At 42.4% G+C, this 20,433-nt stretch overlaps 2 protein-coding genes across 3 annotated transcripts in view; one reads left to right on the top strand and one right to left on the bottom strand.

Moving 5' to 3' along the window:
* NME7 (NME/NM23 family member 7) overlaps nt 1–19,052 on the bottom strand; it is a 261,819-nt gene extending 242,767 nt beyond the window's left edge. For both annotated transcript variants that reach the window (XM_045453013.1, XM_045453014.1), the window contains exon 1: nt 18,933–19,052. In XM_045453013.1, coding sequence (XP_045308969.1) covers nt 18,933–18,935 — 3 coding nt within the window. In that variant the 5' untranslated portion in view covers nt 18,936–19,052. The remainder of the gene's footprint in view (nt 1–18,932) is intronic.
* A 123-nt stretch (nt 19,053–19,175) lies between these two features.
* The window catches only part of BLZF1 (basic leucine zipper nuclear factor 1), a 29,946-nt gene continuing 28,688 nt past the window's right edge, over nt 19,176–20,433 (top strand). The window contains exon 1 of the mRNA XM_045453012.1: nt 19,176–19,508. The gene's annotated coding sequence lies outside the window, so the exon portion shown is untranslated. The remainder of the gene's footprint in view (nt 19,509–20,433) is intronic.

Raw genomic sequence — 20,433 nt, 5'->3', positions numbered from 1 at the left:
TCCCAGGCCAAACCGGTTCAAGTCTGGGCCCTGCCTCACGTGTTTTTAAACCTGAGATTGTTCCATCATATGAAAAGAACTTAATACACAGTAGACATTCGATAGATTATAGATGTCAACTATTAAGAAAAATAGGTTTCCCACTCAGGTCTACAAGTTGACAGGTTTCTTTTGGCTTTTCATATAGGCTTCAGTCATCAGGGCTTTAAGAAATGTGTTATTAGGGGCGACCGGGTGGTTCAGTCAGTTAAGCGTCCAACTCAGGTCATGATCTCGAGGTTCGTGGGTTCGGGCCCTGCGTCGGGCTCTGTGCTGACAGCTCAGAGCCTGGACCCTGTTTCGAATTCTGTGTCTCCCTCTCTCGCAGCCCCTCCCCCTGCTCGTGCTCTTTCTCTCAAAAATGAACAAACATTAAAAAAATATTTTTTAAGGAAATGTTTTATTAAAAAGGCAACTTGTGCCAGATCAATTTCATTCCTCCCTAATCACCTGCATAAAAAAGGACCTAATCTGAGTTCTTTTTTGATCCTTCCCTCAACCAGTTCCAAGTTTAAAGCTTTTTTTTTTTTTTTTTTTTAAGCTACTGAAGAAATAAATGATCAGGTTCAAACAGCCACTGTATGGAAGATGAGTGAATTCACTTGCTTTCTCTCATCTAATAAATTCCATAACAGTTTTAAAAACAATCGTTTTTAAAATCCTGCTAAACTATTTCAAGAATATCTTCCTCATGACATTTTTTAAAAAGGGTTTAATCTGGGGTGTATGTGTGTCTTTCTTTTTATATGTTTCAGGTGTACGACTTAGTGATCTGACAAGTTTATATATCATGCTACGTTCACCACAAGTGCACCTACCATCTGTCCCATTATATCACTATTACAATATCACTGACTGTGTTCTTTATGCTCTGCTTTTTATTCCTGTGGCTTATTCCATAACCGGAGGCCTGTATCTCCCACTCCCCTTCATCCATTTTGCCCACCCCCCTTCTTTCCTCCTCTCTGGAAACCAGTCTATTCTCTGCATTTGTAGTTCTGATTCCACTTTTTGTTTTTGTTTTTATTTTTTAGATTCCATTTATGGTGGAGTCATACGGTATTCGTCTTTCTCAGTCCAACTTATTTCACTTAGCATAATATCCTCTAGGTCCATCCACGGCGTCTCAAATGGCATGATCTCATCCTTTTTTATGGCTGAGTAACAGTCTATTGTGTGCATATATATATATATACACACACACACACACACACACACACCACACTTTCCTTATCCATGCATCTATTAATGAACGCTTAGGTTGCTGCCATGTGTTGGCATTGTTTTTAACCCTTAGATTTAATCCAATTACATTAATTTACCCTTGCAAGGTCTCCAAAATGAAGTCTCTTTTGAGGCTGAACCTATCTTAAGATTACAGATTGATTGTTTGGATAAGAGGTTAACGGTAATACAGACGAACAGCATCATGACAGCTCAGTGTACGAATCAGTACACTGCCCCTCGGGAAGGGGCAGAGGGGACGGCAGAAGCAGCAGCGGGGACAGGCCGGAACAGAGATGTCACTACGTCTTGCTTACTCTGGGCCTTGATTTTCCTTCCTCTGCTGGAGTTTGGATATGTCTGTCTGACTCTCTCTCATTCCTGGATTTCTTTCTCTCCCTCTCAATCTCTTCCCTTTGGATAGCTTTCTTTCCTGGATAAACAGGAGGAGATTTAAGAAAACAGAGAAAGTAAAGGAAAATAAGACAGGGTAAAAGAGGATCGTAAAACAGAGCAGAGGCTGGGTACTTACTAATGTGGTATTGACTACATTAAGCTTTTTTTTTTTTTTTAATGTTTATTTTTTAGAGAGAGAGAGAGGGAGACACAGAACCCGAAACAGGATCCAGGCTCCAAGCTGTCAGCACAGAGCCCAATGCGGGGCTTGAACTCACGAACCGTGAGATCAGAACCTGAGCTGAAGTCGGATGCTTAACTGGCTGAGCCACCCGGGCGCCCCTAAATTAAGTGTTTAATGCCTTCTCCTCACTTAGAAATTAGACCAAATTCTGTACAGAGTCAGCCACACCTAGACACAGATAAGCACACTGCCATCTACACAGGAGCACGGGATGGGAGCAGGAGCACCACGCGGAAGGAGGACACTCGTGAGCCGTTCAGTATTTTCCAGCTTCGTTTCCTCGTCTCTACAATTCGGGGATACGACTAGGTCAGTGATCGCACGCACTTTGTTTTTACCAGTACCTACAGTAAGAACTATAATTTCCATCAGACCCAAACATACACATATCCCCCACAAACGAAAGGAAGTTCCAAGCGACAATTCTTATCCTCAGTACGTGCAATGCACTAATATTTTATACTGTTTTTTAAAGGTCAGCTGCCAGTCACAACTTAGGGTTCACAGTCAACCAGTGAGCCATAACCTCAGTTTCAGAAATACTGGTCTTTCGAAAATCCAGTGTTCCGGCTCGAAGACTTGATGAGTTCACACCACACAGGACCCGTGTCCTCTGGCCTCAAGCTATCTGTCGACCACATTTCTGCCACTCTCCACCCACACTCGCTGCTCCAGTCACACAGGCCTTCTTGCTGGTCCCCGGATGAGCTGAGCAGGCTCCCACCACAGAATCGTTGCACCTGCAGTTTTCTCTACCTGGACGGCTCTCCCGCTAGGACTACCAAGGCCCTCATAGCACCACTCCATTCAGGCCTCTGCTCAAATGTGGGTGATTCTGAGAGGCTTCCCCAGCCATCCAAATAAATACCAACCCCCCTCCACTTCCTTTACTCTCTGACCCTATAACTGGTTTCAGCTTTTCATAGCAATTATCGATACCTAACATTTCACGTTTGTTTGTTTTTTTGTGACTCCCTACCCCTAGAAGTTTTCGCTCCATAAGGGCAGGTCTTTGTCATTCACTGCTAGGTCCTAGGTGCCTAGGACAGGGTCTGGCACTTAATAGGGATTTAAAAGTAACTGCTGAGTGAATGAACGAGCCTAGAGTTCTCTCTCAGAATAAAGTATTTGACTTGGAATTCTAGACATTCTCTGGTGGTAATAAGCCCTTGCTCAAAACTAGGTCCCCAGCCCTGGTCTCTACCATGTGACTACCAGGGAAACGTGGTGGAAAGTTAACTTCCTTTCTCTGCAACTATATTTTCAGAGCATTATTCTTCCTTGGACATCTGTGCTCCTCTGCTCTCTACTAATATTCGTCTGTCTTCTCCATACCTACAGTAGCTATCTCTAAAGGCCACTATGAATTAGTTAAGAATCTTAAATGCCTTAAAAAATAGGAAAATGTTTCGTAAATGTCAGGCACCATCATTAGTAAAATTGCAAATGCACAGAGCTTTTGCCAGGTGCTAAAGTGAAAAAAAGAGAAGGGGGAAGAGGAGAGGGGACAAGAGTGACTGAAGCTGCTAATTTAGCTACGGTGCGAAAGAAAATCCTCTCTGAAGAGGTGTCACGGGCGCGTAGGGACACGTGGAGAAGCATTCCAGGCAAATGGAATAGCACGTGTAGCTGAAGTGCATGTAAATGTGAAATTAAAAAAAAAAAAAGAAGTAAACTTTAAAAACTGGCTATTTCAAAAGGGTAAATCAAAAAGAATTTTCTTAAGAAGCACATTAGTAAGAACACCTCAAGTATTCCTAATGGTCACGAATGTGTGTGCGCCCAGTCACAACTCGCCCCACAGGAACTACTCGGTCAATAAGCAAACTGTTTAAAAGAGAGGAAAAAAAGCATTTGTTAAGCCCCTAACGGGGCAGGGCACTAGGGTGAACACTGAACAATAAACCACGGTGACATCGTTTCCTCCTCTGTTTGAAAATGCCTTCTGGTAAATTTAAGGAATCAACGTTGATCTGAGTATGCATAAGCTTAACTTTAAATATAGATATATTCACAAGTTGAAGAAAACCTGAAAGTGAATAAAAAAGAAACCCACAGAGAATGCTGTAAAGTTAACTCGTTTTGTTTTTAATTAACACTCCTACACAGTGATGAGTCGTTCCTTTCTGTTCTCATGTTCAATAAGTCTCCATTTAACACCTGTCAGTAATAACAACGGCAGCACCAATAATAACAGCCGACATTCTTGGGGTGCTTATGATACATAAAGCATTAGGCTAAGAACTTTATCCCGTTCAGTCACAACGATATTTAACAGAAGATATCGTTACCATTTACTAGGAGGGTTAGTATTATTGCCCCATAGCTCAACCTACGTGTGTATTGAGAAACAAGGTAAAATCTGAAAGACGTTATGAAATTTTTAAATGAAAATGCTGGGGGGGGGAAGGGATTATATTTTAGGATCCATTCTCCCTTTGAATATAAATTTTAAAGCTGTTTGTTTATAATTTATTGTCAGACTGGCTTCCATACATCACCCAGTGCTCATCCCAAGAGGTGCCCTCCTCAATGCCCATCACCCACTTTCCCCTCCCTCCCACCCTCCATCAACCCTCAGTTTATTCTCAGTTTTAAGAGAATAAAAACTTATGGTTTGCCTCCTTCCCTCTCTGTAACTTTTTTTCCCCCTTTCCCCTCCCCACTGTCTTCTGTTAAGTTTCTCAGGATTCTTAACACTGGTCATAGTGGCTAAAATGAACAAATCAGGAGACTATAGATGCTGGAGAGGATGTGGAGAAACAGGAACCCTCTTGCACTGTTGGTGGGAATGCAAATTGGTGCAGCTACTCTGGAAAACAGTGTGGAGGTTCCTCAAAAAATTAAAAATAGACCTACCCTATGACCCAGCAATAGCACTGCTAGGAATTTACCCAAGGGATACAGGAGTACTGATGCATAGGGGCACTTGTACCCCAATGTTTATAGCAGCACTTTCAACAATAGCCAAACTATGGAAAGAGCCTAAATGTCCATCAATTGACGAATGGATAAAGAAGATGTGGTTTATATATACAATGGAATACTGCTTGGCAATGAGAAAGAATGAAATCTGGCCGTTTGTAGCAACGTGGATGGAACTGGAGGGCATTATGCTAAGTGAAAGAAGTCAGGCAGAGAAAGACAGATACCATATGTTTTCACTCATATGTGGATCCTGAGAAACTTAAAGCTGTTTAATTATGAAAAATATTCAGATACTTAAGACATACAAATACTCACCTTTCAGAGATTTGTGCATGTACAATAAAATGTAAACAGCAAGATGACTTAACATAATGACAGGCTTGTACCTGCCACCAAATGGAGGGGTTTTCAGTTTTGCCAAAGCCAGATTTCTAGGCCTATGTAGCAAGAAAAGACTAGGCCCAAATGGGCTCATTGTACTTTCATAATCAAATTACTGAATAATAAAATCTCAACTACCACAAATGAAAGCAAATGTTCCCATCTAATCTATTTAAGCTAAGTAGAAATTCATGGATCTCAGATCTAATGCTCACTAAATACATATCACACACATCTAGCTATCCCTTCCTCAACAGCATGTGAGAATTACTGACATCGGCCTCAAGCAGTACTCCTGCCGTCTCCCATCGTCCCTCCCTTTCACCCTGACCCTTTATTGTTCCCACTAGGAAAATGAATCTAAATTGACAAAGAATCTAATATGTAACAGTACTTTTCAAAATTTGTTTTAATTTATTTATTTTTTGAGAAAGGGGGGAAGACAGAGAGAGAGAGGCACAAGGAGAAGAGGAGGACGCCTAACCGACTAAGCCACCCAGGTACCCCAAAAGTAAGTTTTGAAGTAGCCACAAAATTAGACAACACCACTAACCTCAAATATTTATTTCTGAAACTTATCTTAAATTTTAATCTCCTTCCATGTCCCCCAACTATCTTCTCATTAGACAGCATTCTGGTTAATACGAAAAGAATACATTCCATATGCACAGTACATTAGTTTATAAATTACTTTCATATTCATTTGATCCTCACAAAAACGCTTTCAGGTATTCTGAACAGAAATTATCATTCTGATTTTATGAAAGGGAAAACAATTACCTGGAAAGGTTACAAGGCACACAGTAAATACACGCTGAGGCCAAGTAGGATTGAAAACTTTAGATTTCTTTTTTTTTTTTTGACGTTTTTTTATTTATTTATTTTTTTTTTTTCAACGTTTATTTATTTTTGGGACAGAGAGAGACAGAGCATGAACGGGGGAGGGGCAGAGAGAGAGGGAGACACAGAATCGGAAACAGGCTCCAGGCTCTGAGCTGTCAGCACAGAGCCCGACGCAGGGCTTGAACTCACAAGCCATGAGATCATGACCTGAGATGGAGTTGGACGCCCAACCAACTGAGCCACCCAGGCGCCCCTATTTTTTTTTTTTTTTTTTTTTTTTTTTTTGGGACAGAGAGAGACAGAGCATGAATGGGGGAGGGGCAGAGAGAGAGGGAGACACAGAATCGGAAACAGGCTCCAGGCTCTGAGCCATCAGCCCAGAGCCTGACGCGGGGCTCAAACTCACGGACCGCGAGATCGTGACCTGGCTGAAGTCGGACGCTCAACCGACTGCGCCACCCAGGCGCCCCCCTATTTATTTTTTGAGAGAGACAGAGCATGAACGGGGGAGGAGCAGAGAGAGAGGGAGGCACAGAATCTGAAACAGGCTCCAGGCTCTGAGCTGTCAGCACAGAGCCCGACGCAGGGCTTGAACTCACAAGCCATGAGATCATGACCTGAGATGGAGTTGGACGCCCAACCAACTGAGCCACCCAGGCGCCCCTATTTATTTTTTGAGAGAGACAGAGCATGAACGGGGGAGGGGCAGAGAGAGAGGGAGACACAGAATTGGAAACAGGCTCCAGGCTCTGAGCTGTCAGCACAGAGCCCCGACGCAGGGCTTGAACTCACAAGCCATGAGATCATGACCTGAGATGGAGTTGGACGCCCAACCAACTGAGCCACCCAGGCACCCCAAAAACTTTAGATTTCTAGCACTACACCAGATCCTGTGGACTACAAAAGGCTGCTTCCTCAGAACAGGTAACAAGAGACAACTACATAATCTATCTGTGAGGAATAGAAAAAGTCACCTCTAGCTTCTTCCGTATATACCGGTAATAAATTTTGAATTCTAACCATTTATGAAAAATGCCAAATAATTACAGAAAAAATATTTCAGGTAATTACCAACAGTGCTTATCTATGGAACATGCTGTAATGTTTAAAGTTTTTTTTGTATCACTGTTTTTATTTATATTCTAGTTAACCTATAGTGTAATATTGGTTTCAGGAGAATTTAGGGATTCACTTACATACAATACCCAGCGCTCATCACAAGTGCCCTCCCTAATACTCATCACCCATTTAGTCCATCCCCCGCTCAGCTTCCTCCATCAACATTCGGTGTGTTCTCTATAGGTAAGTTATAATTTGCTTCCCTCTCTTTTTTTTTTTTTTTCCTATCCCCTATGTTCATCCGTTTTGTTTCTTAAATTCCACAGATAAGTAAAATCAAACGGGATTTGTCTTTCTCTGACGGACTTATCTCGCTTAGCATAATACACTCTAGCTCCATCCACATCATTGCAAATGGCAAGATTTCATTCTTTTCGATGGCTGAGTAATATTCCTGTGTGCGTGTGTATCTCACACACACACACACACACACACACACCCCATGTCTTCTTTATCCAATCATCAGTCAATGGACATTTGGGCTCTTTCCATAATTTGGCTACTGTTGATAATGCTGCCATAAACATAAGGGTGCATGTGCCCCTTTGAATCCGTATGTTTGCATCCTTTGGGTAAATACCTAGTAGCACAATTGCTGGATTGTAGGCTAGTTCTATTTTTAACTTTTTGAGGAACCTCCATAGTGCTTTCCAGACTGGCTGCACCAATTTGCATTCCTACCAACCGTGTAAGAGGGTTCCCTTTTTTCCACACCCTTGCCAACATTTGTTGTTTCCTATGTAGTTAATTTTAGCCATTCTGATAGAAGTGAGGTGGTATCTCATCATGGTTTTGATTTCTATTTCCCTGACTACGAGTGATGTTGAAGAACACATATTGTTAAAATGTCGATACCACTCAAAGCAATCTACACATTTCATACGATCCCTATCAAAATACCACCAGCATGTTTCACAGAGCTAGAACCAATCTTAAAAATTTGTGTGGAACCACAAAAGACCCCGAATAGCCAAAGCGTCTTGAAAAAGAAAAACCAAGCTGGAGACACCACAATCCCGGACGTCAAGCTATAATACAAAGCTGTAGTCATCAAGACAGTTGCGTTTTGTGGCACAAAAACAGACACAGAGATCAATGCAACAGAATAGCAAACCCAGAGATGGACCCACAGCTATATGGTCAAGCAATCGTTGACAAAGCAGACAAGAATATCCAGTGGAAAAAGACAGTCTCTTCAACAAATGGTGTTGGGAAAACTGGACCACTTTCTTACACCATACACAAAAATAAATTCAAAATGGATGAAAGACCTGAATGTGACATAGGAAACCATCAAAATCCTGGAGGAGAAAGCAGGCAAAAACCTCTTTGACCTTGGCCGCAGCAACTTCTTTCTCAACACATCTCCAGAGGCAAGAGAAACAAAAGCAAAAATGAACTACTGGGACCTCATCAAGATAAAAAGCTTCTTCTGCACAGTGAAGGAAACAATCAACAAGACTAAAAGGCAGCCTACAGAAAGGGAGACGATATTCACCAGCGACATATCTGATAAAGGGTTAGTATCTAAAATGATAAAGAACTTATCAAATTCAACACCCAAAATACAAATAATCCACTTAAGAAATGGGCAGAAGACACGAATAGACATTTTTCCAAAGAAAATGGCTAGCAGACACATGAAAAGAACATATTGCAATTTATAATCTTAACATTATATTGGGTAAGAAAGGTGAAACTTTTACTAGAAGTTCAAATCCATTGTTAGATGTATGTAAGAAATGTATGAACAATACCAGGTTAGAGCTTAGAAGAAACAGGCACCATGGCACAGTGCTAGCAGAGTACAAATAGCAAAACTTTCTGGAGTTAATTGGCAATGCATACCAAAAAGCCTTAGAGGGGCGCCGGGGTGCATCAGTGGGTTAAGTGTCTGACTTTGGCTCAGGTCTGATCTCACCATTTGTGAGCTCAAGCCCCGCCCGCTTCAGGCTCTGTGCAGACAGCTCAGAGCCTGGAGACCGCTTCAGATTGTGTGTCTCCCTAGCTCTTTGCCCCTCCCCCGCTCGCACTCTGTGTCTCTCTCAAAAATAAATAAACATTATAAAAAAAAAAAACAAAAACGAAAAGCAAAAAACAAAAAGCCTTAGAAATGCACACGTCCTCTCACCCAGTTATTCCATTTCTAATTTATTCTAAGGAAATAATTATGGATGTATGTAAAATTATGCCTATAAAAATATATTAGTTGTGGGGTTAAAAGACCAAATAAATAAATGGCTTGGTTACATCAGAGTAAATTAAAGAATAAAATGGAGCTCCTAAAATTGGATCTGGGAAACTGCATAAGATATAGTAAGTGAGGAAAAAGAAAAACACAGATTTATAAACCATACACACAGTAGGATCACATTTTAAAAGATATATACATGTATGTGTATGTATACTGTATGTACGTGTCACTGGGATACTATACTAAAATATTAATAGTGACTGTATATAGTCAATGATATTACAGATGAATTTAATCATATTGTTTCTACATAGTTTCACATCTCCAAAAATGACTATGCCCAGTATAATAAATTAAATATTTGACATGTATACAAGTTAAATATATATACGTATTTTTTATATACGTGTATTACATATATAATACATTACAAATGTATCATATAATGATATATTTTAGGCAACATATACAATGCATATAGCCTATGTAACTCGTATCAGAACTACAGAAAACAAGATGAAATTTAAATTTACATGTATCAGAGAACTCTGGAACCATTGCGCATACATAGAGAAACACATCTTAAAGAATAAAGCGCTATGAAGAAGGCACAGTACATGAGTCAGGAGAGATAACAATAGCAACTTAATTAAACAAAGTGCCTAGTATCAGAAAATAAACTTGAATTGAGCAGTACATTTTAATAGCTACAATTTCTCACATCTAATAAATAGAAAGTCTTAAAATATCAACAGCTTTTGGAAATGAAGTAGTTTAAACAGACTTTGCAAGAAAGTGGAAAGGAGGCTAATAGAAGTGCTGGAGAGATTTCTGGAGAACGAGTTACTTCAATCTTATGCAATAGCACCATCAAGAAAGATATTAGGTGAAATCCCAGCAGAAAACACAACATCCACAGAGAAACTATGATAACACACATCTGGAATGTGTGACTCTGCCTGCCACACCTCAGACAAGATATTATGGAAACAAAGAGTCCAGAAAAGGGCGATTAAATTTTTGACAAGCGATTATAAAGGGAGAAATCAGGAGTGTTTAATCTTCAAACGTAAGATCTGGACAGAAAAATCTTTTCCAAAGTTTATAAGAAAACATTTTCCAAAGTTTGTAAGATCATAAATGTTGCGGATAGGATGGAAATTGTCGCTGAAAGACCAAACTAATATGAGTAAAGTTTTAATAAGGCAGCTCCAAGGAAAATAAACTCTTTTGATAGAATAGGGAAAATGTAGGTGAGGCATTATCCCAGTACATTTAGAGTGAAATCCAAAATCCTTCCCAAGCTTCCGAAGCGTCAGTATTCCCTGGTGGCTGCCTGCCTTGGATCCCTAGTCCTCCCATCGTCCTCACCTTCCCTAGATCCCACCCCCATTTGCCCCCTCCCAAGCCTCCAATGGGCCTCTGCACTTGGCTGCTGTCAGCTTGGAAGGTGCTTCCCCTATATCTTCACCCTGCCTGCTCCTTCCTTCTGAGATGTCAGCTTAAAAGCCACATCCTCGCGAGGACCTTTTCTAATTTTCCCACCTAAAGCTACGTGCTCTTGGAACCTGGCACTACAACATTACTTCGTTTAATTTTCCTCATATTGCTTGGCACTATATGAGATGACCTACTCATTTATTTGTGTCATGGCTTCATTCATTTATTTAATATATTGTATGTCTCAACTAAGAAAAAAAAAAATTTAAGGTTAAACCATCAAGGGGGCCTTCCCTGACCACCCTGGCTAGGTCAGGCCACTCTTTTTTAGGACACATTTTGACCTTACCTTGTAATTTTTCTTTTGTGACCCAACTTACTCTTGAAATTTATTCTCTGATACCTGTTTTTCTCAGTAAGTTCCATGGGGTGTGCAAGGTAAGCTGGGGCCAGGGAAGGTCTCGAATGCCAATTCAGATATTTGGGCTCCACTCTATAGGCACTGAGGAAGGACTATCTTATTAATCAATGTATTTATTGTTAGTGCCTGGCACACAAAAAGCACTCAATACCTGTTTGAACTGACGAATAATTGGTGAATGGGAAAGAATAGATGAAGGAGGAGACTGGATTTCTATCTTACACAGCTCACAAAAATTAACTTGGAATGGATTAAAGACTTAAACACAAGACTGGAAACCTTAAAATTCCTAAAAGGAAACAGGGAAAATCTCCTAGATATTGGTCTGGGCAACAGTTCTTCGGGTAGGACACTAAAAGCACATACAAAAAAGCAAAAATCAGTAAGTGGGACTACAACAAACTAAAAAGCTTCTGCGCAGCTAAAGAAATAATAAACAGGGGCGCCTGGGTGGCTCAGTCAGTTGAACGTCCAACTTCGGCTCAGGTCATGATCTTGCAGTTCATGAGCTCAAGTCCCATGTGGCGCTCTGTGCTGACAGCTCAGAGCCTGGAGCCTGCTTCAAGTTCTGTGTCTCCCTCTCTCTCTCTCTGCCCCTCCCCTTCTCGCTCGCTCGCTCTCTCAAAAATAAAATGAAACATTTTAAAAAAGGGCATTTTAAGAAACAAGAAACAAAATGATAAGGCAATCTTCAAAATGGGAAAAAATATTTACAAATTATATCTAATGAGGGGTTAATATCGAAATTATACATACATACGTACAACTGAATAACAGATATATAAGCAATAGGATTAAAAAAGATGGGTAGAAGAACTGAACAGACTTTCTCCAAAGAAAACATACAAATGGATAACAGGTACATGAAAAGGTTCTCAGCATCATAATCAACACAGAAAAGTAAATCAAAACCACCATAAATATCACCTCGCACCTGTCAGAATGGCTACTATAAAACAAACAAACAAACAAACAAACAAACAAGAGACAGCAAGTGTTGCAGAGGCTATGGAGAAAAGGAAGCCTCACGCACTGTTGGTGGGAATGTAAAATGGTGCAGCCACTATGGAAAGGAGCATGAAAATTCCACAAAAATTTTAAAATAATAGTGCCATATAATCGAGCAATTCTATGTCTGTGTATATTATATATGGAAACAAATGAAAACTTTAACTCCAAAAGACACATGCACCCTCCCCATGCTCAATGCAGCATGATTTACAATAGCCAAGATATAAAAACAATCTAAGGGCCCATCAGTGGATAAATGCATGAAGCAATGTGGCACAAATACACAACGGAATATTATTGGGCCACGAGAAAGAAGGAAATGCTGCCATTTGTGACAAGAGGGATGGACTCTGAGGTCACGAAGCCAAATGAAGTTGGTCAGAGAAAGACAAGTACTGTATAATTTCACTTATACGTGGAATCTAAAAAGACCAAACTCAAAGAAACAGTTCATAGAATGGAGGTTACCAGGCGCTGCAGGTGAGGAAAATGGGGAGCTGTTGATCAAAGGGTAAAAACTTCCAGTTAGAAGAGGTTCCGGGGAACCTAATGCACAACACTGTCATTATAGTTAACAATGCCAGATTATACACTTGAAAGTTGCTAAGAGGGTAGATCTTAAATGTTCTCACCACACACACACACACACACACACACACACACACACACACACACAAAAGCAATGGTAATTATGTGATGTGATACAGGTATTAGCTTAACGCTAACGTGGTAATCATTTTGCAATATGTGTATCAAATCAACACCTTATACACTTCCAACTTACGCAATGTTATATGTCAATTATATCCCAATAAAGCTTGGAAAAAAGGAAAGAAAGGATAAAGAATTAAAAGGCAGAAAAAGGACAGAAAAAGATAAAAGAGCTACATGTGAGGAAAATTAGGGCATTATATTAACCCCATTGCTATTCACTCTTGCAAATACTACTGGTTCCTATTAAAGAAGAAACAGACTCCAAACTATATTTGTAATAAAAATGTTTTAGTAGGAAAAATCGGTTGTTTCTTTTTTGTAAGTTTCAGGTTTCTAATTTAGGCGCCATACTTTCTGATTCAGTCCCAATAAATGAAACCCTTCCTGGGACTTTACAATTATGGTCCTTCCAAGTTAGCAGTTCAAGTGACAAAAAGGGATCCTGGATGGTTACGAAGCATATGTCAAAGATGAAAACAGTAAACCTATTTAGAAGAAACTTTATAAAGCTGAAAACTGAAAAACATTTCATGGAATAAAATCTTGTCCATATTTAGCAATCATGAAACCCTCTTTCAAGTCTCTTTGAAACCAACTTGGAGACATGTGTTTAGCCTAATTCTCGTGGAACACAGGTGACAATCTTTAAAAGCCTTATGTTATAGAAGCAGTTCATCTTGGATAACAGCATTGAAATCAATGTTCTATTTTAGAAGACGTGTAACATTCACATCTCTTTATTATTCAAAAGGGTCTCGGAATTATGTCCTGTGTTCTCTTCATGCGCAAAATGAAATAAATTGATGACCCTAGCGTATTCTTTATCTTAAACAACATGCATTGAGACATACTGAACTACATTTGCTCTGCTGCACATGACAGAGGTGGTTCTAGAATTTGTAGGCAGAACCTAATTATGGTTCTGGAAGCTACAACTGTTCACTAGATGCAGGGAGAAACTGACCAGATCATGTAATTGTAGGGGTCAGGAAGACAAACCAGGGGGGCAAACAAATTCCACCCTCAGCTGCTTGGAGAGAGACCATCAGCCTTTGATGCAACATACCTGTTAGTGGTGAGACTGAACACAAAGAACATCAATTTCTCTCTCTTTTTTTTTTTTTTTTTAAGTTTCATTTATTTGAGAGAGAGAGAGAGAGAGAGAGAGGGCAAGCCTGTCTGCATGCTCAAGTCGGGGAAGGGCAGAGAGGGAGGGGGAGAGAGAATCCCAAGCAGACTCCTAGCCGTTAGTGTGGAGCCCAATGTGGGGCTTGAACCCACAAACCATGAGATCATGACCTGAGCTGAAATCACGAGTCAGATGATTAACCGACTGAGCCACCCAGGCGCCCCTCTAGTTTTCTAAAGGCCTATTCGTTCTCATAAAGGATTGACAGCGAATGACACAGGAGACAGATCTGCATGCAAAAGGAAACTTGAAAATTCTACTCTAGTCAATTTTAAGCTCTCATTAAATTCAGAGCTTCTCCCGTCATGCAATAAGATTGTCACTAAGTCAAAGGAGGAATAAGAAATCTGTGTGCCTTGAGATTAACTATTTTACCTCTTAAAGTACATATTAGTACAAAGTATACTGTACCTTGAACTTTGTGGGTCATGACCGACAGTAAGGAATATGGGGTTTGGGTTTTTTTTTAATGTTTATTTTTTGAGAGACAGCGTGCATGAGCGAACGGGAGCAGGGGAGGGGCAGAGAGAGAGGGAGACACAGAATCCGAAGCGGGCTCCAGGGTCTGAGCGGTCAGCACAGAGCCCGATGCGGGGCTCGAACTCACAAACCATGAGATCGTGACCTGAGCTAAAATCGGACGCTCAACTGACTGAGCCACCCAGGCGCTCCAGGAACATGATCTGTATCATAACCCAGGACATACAACACACACACAATTTGCAATTAAAGTTTCCTGGAAGTTATCCTTATTACATACAATGAATATAGTGTCTGTTTTATGTCATCTGTTTTAATGCTGGCTACATACGACAAATTGATGTCATGACCGAGTAATGGGTTAGAACCTCGTCTGAGAAACCATGCTGAAGTACATACGTTTGGTCTGGCCTCTGTCCACCTCTCTAACTGCACTTCACATTACCCTCTGCCATATTTCGTCCACTGCCGCTGCCCCCCAACTCCCCACCACCGAATTTCTATTCTATTTTTACATTAAATCACGAGATCAGTTCCTGCAATATGCCAACTGCTTGACTGCCTCAGGGCCTTTGATCTTGCTGTTAGTGCTGCCTGGTACGCTTCCCCCAGACCACTGCACTTCATCATTCAGGTCTCAAGATGGAAGTCAATTCTTCACAGCGGCCTTCACTGACCACCCAGTTTGAAACACGCGACTCCAACCGGGGGCGGTGGGGGGGGGGGGAGGTCACCCCTCTTAGGGTAGTTGGGAAGTCTAAATGACAGAAGGTAAGACAAGCACAAAGAAAACCAGTATTCCACAAATGTCACTTTCCATCCCCCTATGCCATCCAATTCCAGCTATGGAAATTCTATTCCATTCGCTTAATGATGGCCTTTCTGACTCTGAAAAGTGAGGACTCCATCCTCCAGCATTCCCCAAGTACTTTGTAACCTCTCGGGACACTCACCACATTCCTTCTTTTTCCATTCAGCAAATATCTGAGCGCCTAATACAGTCTAAGCAATAGCAGGGAACAAAATATTGATCCCCCTCCCAGTTCAGTTTGGTAAGAGTGACAAATTCATACACAATTTCAACTGAATGTGGTAAGTACAATAAGAGAGGTGTGTACTATGTAAAGTTGTGACAAAAAATAAAAAGTCACCTCTCTGAGCAGAGAAGTAAGTAACCATCACAGGAGGAGAGACACTTAACCTGGGTCTGAAAGAATCCAAAGGAATTTGGCCAGCAAACAAGGGCAGAAGAGTATCCCATGTACAGCGTGTGCAAAGTAGAAGGAACACTCATACCACCAGCTTGAAGGTGCTTAGAACATTCAGTGAAAGATAAGCAGTTGAAAGGAATGTCTAGGCATGGAGAGGCATGAAAGCAGCTAGACAGGTAAATGCTAGATGATGGAGGGCCTTGCATGCCATTCCAGGGACCCTGAATTTTATACTGTAGGGTTTGGAGAGCCTACAGTTTTAAAGAGGTGACTTCAGGCGTGCGTGGGTGGCTCAGTCGGTTAAGCGTCCGACTTCAGCTCAGGTCATGATCTCACAGTTCATGAGTTCAAGCTCTGCTGTTCAAGCACTCTGTGCTGACAGTTCAGAGCCTGGAGCCCGCTTCAGGTTCTATGTCTCCCTCTCTCTCTGCCTCCTCCCTGCTCGCACTCCGTGCCTTTCAAAAATAAATAAACATTTAAAAAAATTTTTTTAATAAACTAAAGAGGTGACCTCAAAGATTCGGGTCTTAGAAAATTCCTTCTTGTTACTGAGAAAATAATGGCTCGAATAACTGCCATACCACACTATGAAAGATATACTACAACAGTCCAGGCAAGAAATGAGGAGACCTCAAACTAAAACAGGATCTAGTGACCACCTGAATATGGGAAGCGTAGGAAAGCAAGAGAGGTTAACTCTGGTTTCTGGTTTAGGTTACATATATTGCAATATGTAATAACTATATTAATTAGTTATATAATATTAAAGCTATATTGTAAGTTAGAGTGATCTCATTAATTAACTTGAAGGAATAAGGAAAACCAGGTAGAATGATAGCAAGTTCAGTTTTAGTCATGGCAAATTTGAGAGGCCTTTGTGGTAACCAGGGAGAGTGTCCGGGAAGCAACTAGGTTAGGCCCTAGCAGGTATGAGAGGAAAACTGAAGTTTAAAAACTTCTTTTTAATGTTTATTTATTGAGAGAGAGACAGAGAGAGAGAGAGAGAGACACACACACACAGAGAGAGAAACAGAGCATGAGCAGGGGAGGGGCAGAGACAGAGAGGGAGACACAGAATCAGAAGCAGGCTCTGAGCTGTCAGCCCCGACGTGGGGTCCGAACCCATAGACTGTGAGATCATGACCTGAGCCGAAGTCGGATGCTTAACTAAGCCACCAGGTGCTCCTGAAAACTGAAGTTTAGGTGTGAATGCTTAGGCATTAGTAAAACTCATGTGCGTGGATGAAACCACCCCAGCAAAATGCATAGACTAAGAACTGAAAATAATTAAGGACTGAGTCCTGGAGAATGGCATTTAAAAAGCAGGCAAGGCCGGTGGGGGAAAAGGCGGAGGGGGGTAGGGGGGGAATGAATGTTTGTGAACTTCAGTTATCACAGAAAAGCTAAATAAAATAAACTTTGAGAAGAAATCATTGGATCTGGCATTTTAGGGCCATTAAAAATTTGGAAAAGGGGGGGCGCCTGGGTGGCGCAGTCGGTTAAGCGTCCGACTTCAGCCAGGTCACGATCTCGCAGTCCGTGAGTTCGAGCCCCGCATCGGGCTCTGGGCTGATGGCTCAGAGCCTGGAGCCTGTTTCCGATTCTGTGTCTCCCTCTCTCTCTGCCCCTCCCCCGTTCATGCTCTGTCTCTCTCTGTCCCAAAAAAATAAATAAACGTTGAAAAAAAAAAAAAACTTGGAAAAGGGCAACTTCATTGAAACCATCCAAGAGGAAGTCGGACAAGAGTACTGAGGATGAAAAGGGGGGCATTTAAAGCAGGTGAAAATGCTATGCTTCCATGCAGTCACAGAAAGGCGCAAGGGAGGATTGGGCAGTCACTGGATAAACCAGCATGGGGGATACGCTTTTTTGTTTTATTTCATTTTCTCAAGATGCATGACCAGAACACTGGGAAGCAGGAAAAGGAGGCAGAGAGGCAGAAAGCACAGGGTGGGGTGGCGGGATAAAAAAAAAGATAAGCAGAAGCAAAAGGTCTTGTAACAGATGGGAGGGAATGAGATCTAGAGGAAAGGTGGATGCATTGTACTTCAACACCACTCTCTCTACACTAGAAACGCAAAATCGAATGATGAGTAAAATATATATCAATGTGTAGGTTAGGGGCACGAGGCTGAAGAAAATGACTTTCAGTCTCTGGCATCTGCTTAGAAGGGAGGAAAAAGCAGGGGAAGGGACAGGGGTTTGGGAAGTGAAAGTTTGGAAAGGGCTCCGCTGGAAAAGCACAGGGGCAGACTGGGGCAAGAAAAGGTCCCTGAGTAGGAAGGGAGAAAGAACAGGTGGGAGGGGTTGCTAAATTCGTAAGCTATACCCTTCTGACAACAGTCATCTTCCTATCCCCCAGTCCGTTATTCGTAACTCTTTAAAAGAGTTGCTAATTAAGTGAATTAACTCGACCCCCGGTGTTCTCAAACAAGTGACTCAATAAAAATTAGCTCTAGGCTTTTTAAAAATGCCCAGCCCCATTCCTATTGATTCAGAATTTCTGGGGGTGAGGCTCAAGCAAGTGAATTTTCCAGAAGCTCTCCCAAGAGATCTTGAGGGGCATTCCTCTTAAAAAGCACCTACCTAGGGGATAATCCCCTGGCCAGAAGACAGCTGTGCAAATACGGCTCCGACTAAATGGCCCTTAGAGGGGGGAAGGGGCAGCGCTCTGCGGCTCTGGAGGGCAAACACTGCGAGACCTAGGGACACCTGGGTCAGTGCTGAGCCATCACACACACAACCAATGCTCTTAAATGAGGCGCGTTAAAGAGAAGCCAAGAACTTGAAGTGATGAAAACTACAAACATTTAAAACGTTTGTTCGAAATAATGTCTCGCCTCAGGGTATGAGACTCCGTGTTTACCCCTACACTTTTGTTACATTACTCTAGAGGCTCAGCAGTACCGAAGCGGAATTCGAGGTGCTGCAAGACACAGGGAGAGAAAGGAAACTGCAGAAACAGCCCCTGGAAAGAGGGAAACATGGGGCGAAGGTGAAGAAACCGGGCCGCCTCTAAGTGACCCTCCGCCCCAGGACCTGGGACGCTACGTAACCAAGACCGTGAAGCGGCTCCTCCGGCCTCGCCTGGCACTCACCATAGCCTCAGGATCTCGGCACAGGGGAATAGGTAGCGTTGCCACAGGAAGACACCACCTCAACCCCGACGCCCGGTTACTCCGGCAACAGAGCCCCGCCTACTACCGGACGTGCGGAATCGCCACCGCCCCGCCCCTTCGTTCCCAGGGGCTGGGAGAATTAGAACTCCGCCCATCCCGTCGACAGCCCCGCCCTTTCATGGCGCCGCTTGGGGCCAGCGTCATCACTTGTTTGGTTGACAGGTGACCCGGAAGTTAAGTGATACACAGCCGGCGCTCCACATATCCTATAATTTATTTCTAAGTGGACATCTACCCGTTTTCACTTACAGAAGCCTTAGACCTCATGTGCTGCGTCACTCGCGTTTTAAGACACCACAGAGTGTATTTACCTTTCTCTTTTAGAAAATTATTCCGGAAACGAAACCCTGAGAACAGGAAGTGATTAATAGTGAGCCAGCCGCTGGATGTCAGGAAGGTCTGGGCGGGTCAGCTTCGGAACGGAACAGCAGTGTGCGAAGCCCGACGGTCTGTAAAGTGAAGCCCCTGGGATCGGCAGAGTAAGGACCCTTGGCGGTAAGTGCAAGAAACGGGCTTGTGTAACCGAGGGGCGGGGGGGACGTTTGAAAGGGACAGAGATCTGGGTTGGAGTTTGGTGTTCAGACGCTTTGGATTTGGGGAAAGGTTGCCTTTTGTTCCAGAAAAACTTGTTCAGACAGGGACGGAATTTCGGATTCGGCTCCCCGGACGGCAGAGGTTGACCAGCTTGTCGCTTTCCCATCTGTCACCCACTCCACACCCTCCCACCCCCTTGAATTGGCCCTTGCCGGCCGAGCCGTGGCGCTTCCTCCGAGCGCAGTGGCTGGGCTCCTTGCTCTTGGGAAGGGGTCTTTGGAGACCTGTTTTCAGAGCGACAGAAGGGGGGTTTGTGACTATTGAGGAAGGTAGTCGTGGAGGACCCTGTGCCAAGTCAGATCGAGTACTCAGGGTGATCATTTTTATGGTGAAACCAGTTGCCATCTAAGTTCATCATATTCGATCGTGTCACTCTACTAAGCACCACCTTCCTCCTCATGTTTTCCACTGAATCTTAGTCTTTACTGAAAAGGCCATGCACACGTTTCTGAAAACATATGCTATGCCATTTTAATTCTATGACCAAGAAAGTGCAAATTAAGTTCTGAGTATTTTTGTTATATAGTTTAAACAGAAGTTCCTTTGGGATATAAATAGTTAGCAAATTAGTGTCACTAATGTCCCCTGGGAAAGTAATTAATTTCCTTAAAATTACTGTTGGGGCGTTTGGGTGGCTCAGTCGGTTAGGTGTGCCTTCGGTTCAGGTCACGATCCTGTGGGTCACGAGTGCCAGCGGGCATTGGGCGTGTATTGACAGCTCAGAGCCTGAAGCCTGCTTCACATTCTGTGTCTCCCTCTCTCTGCCCCTCCCCTACTCGTTCTCTTTCTCTCTCTCTCTCTCTCTCTCTTTCAAAAACAAATAAAA

This window comes from Leopardus geoffroyi, chromosome C3, assembly GCF_018350155.1.
Source record: "Leopardus geoffroyi isolate Oge1 chromosome C3, O.geoffroyi_Oge1_pat1.0, whole genome shotgun sequence".
NCBI classification, from domain to species: domain Eukaryota; kingdom Metazoa; phylum Chordata; class Mammalia; order Carnivora; family Felidae; genus Leopardus; species Leopardus geoffroyi.
This window is presented reverse-complemented; position numbering and strand designations above follow the sequence as displayed.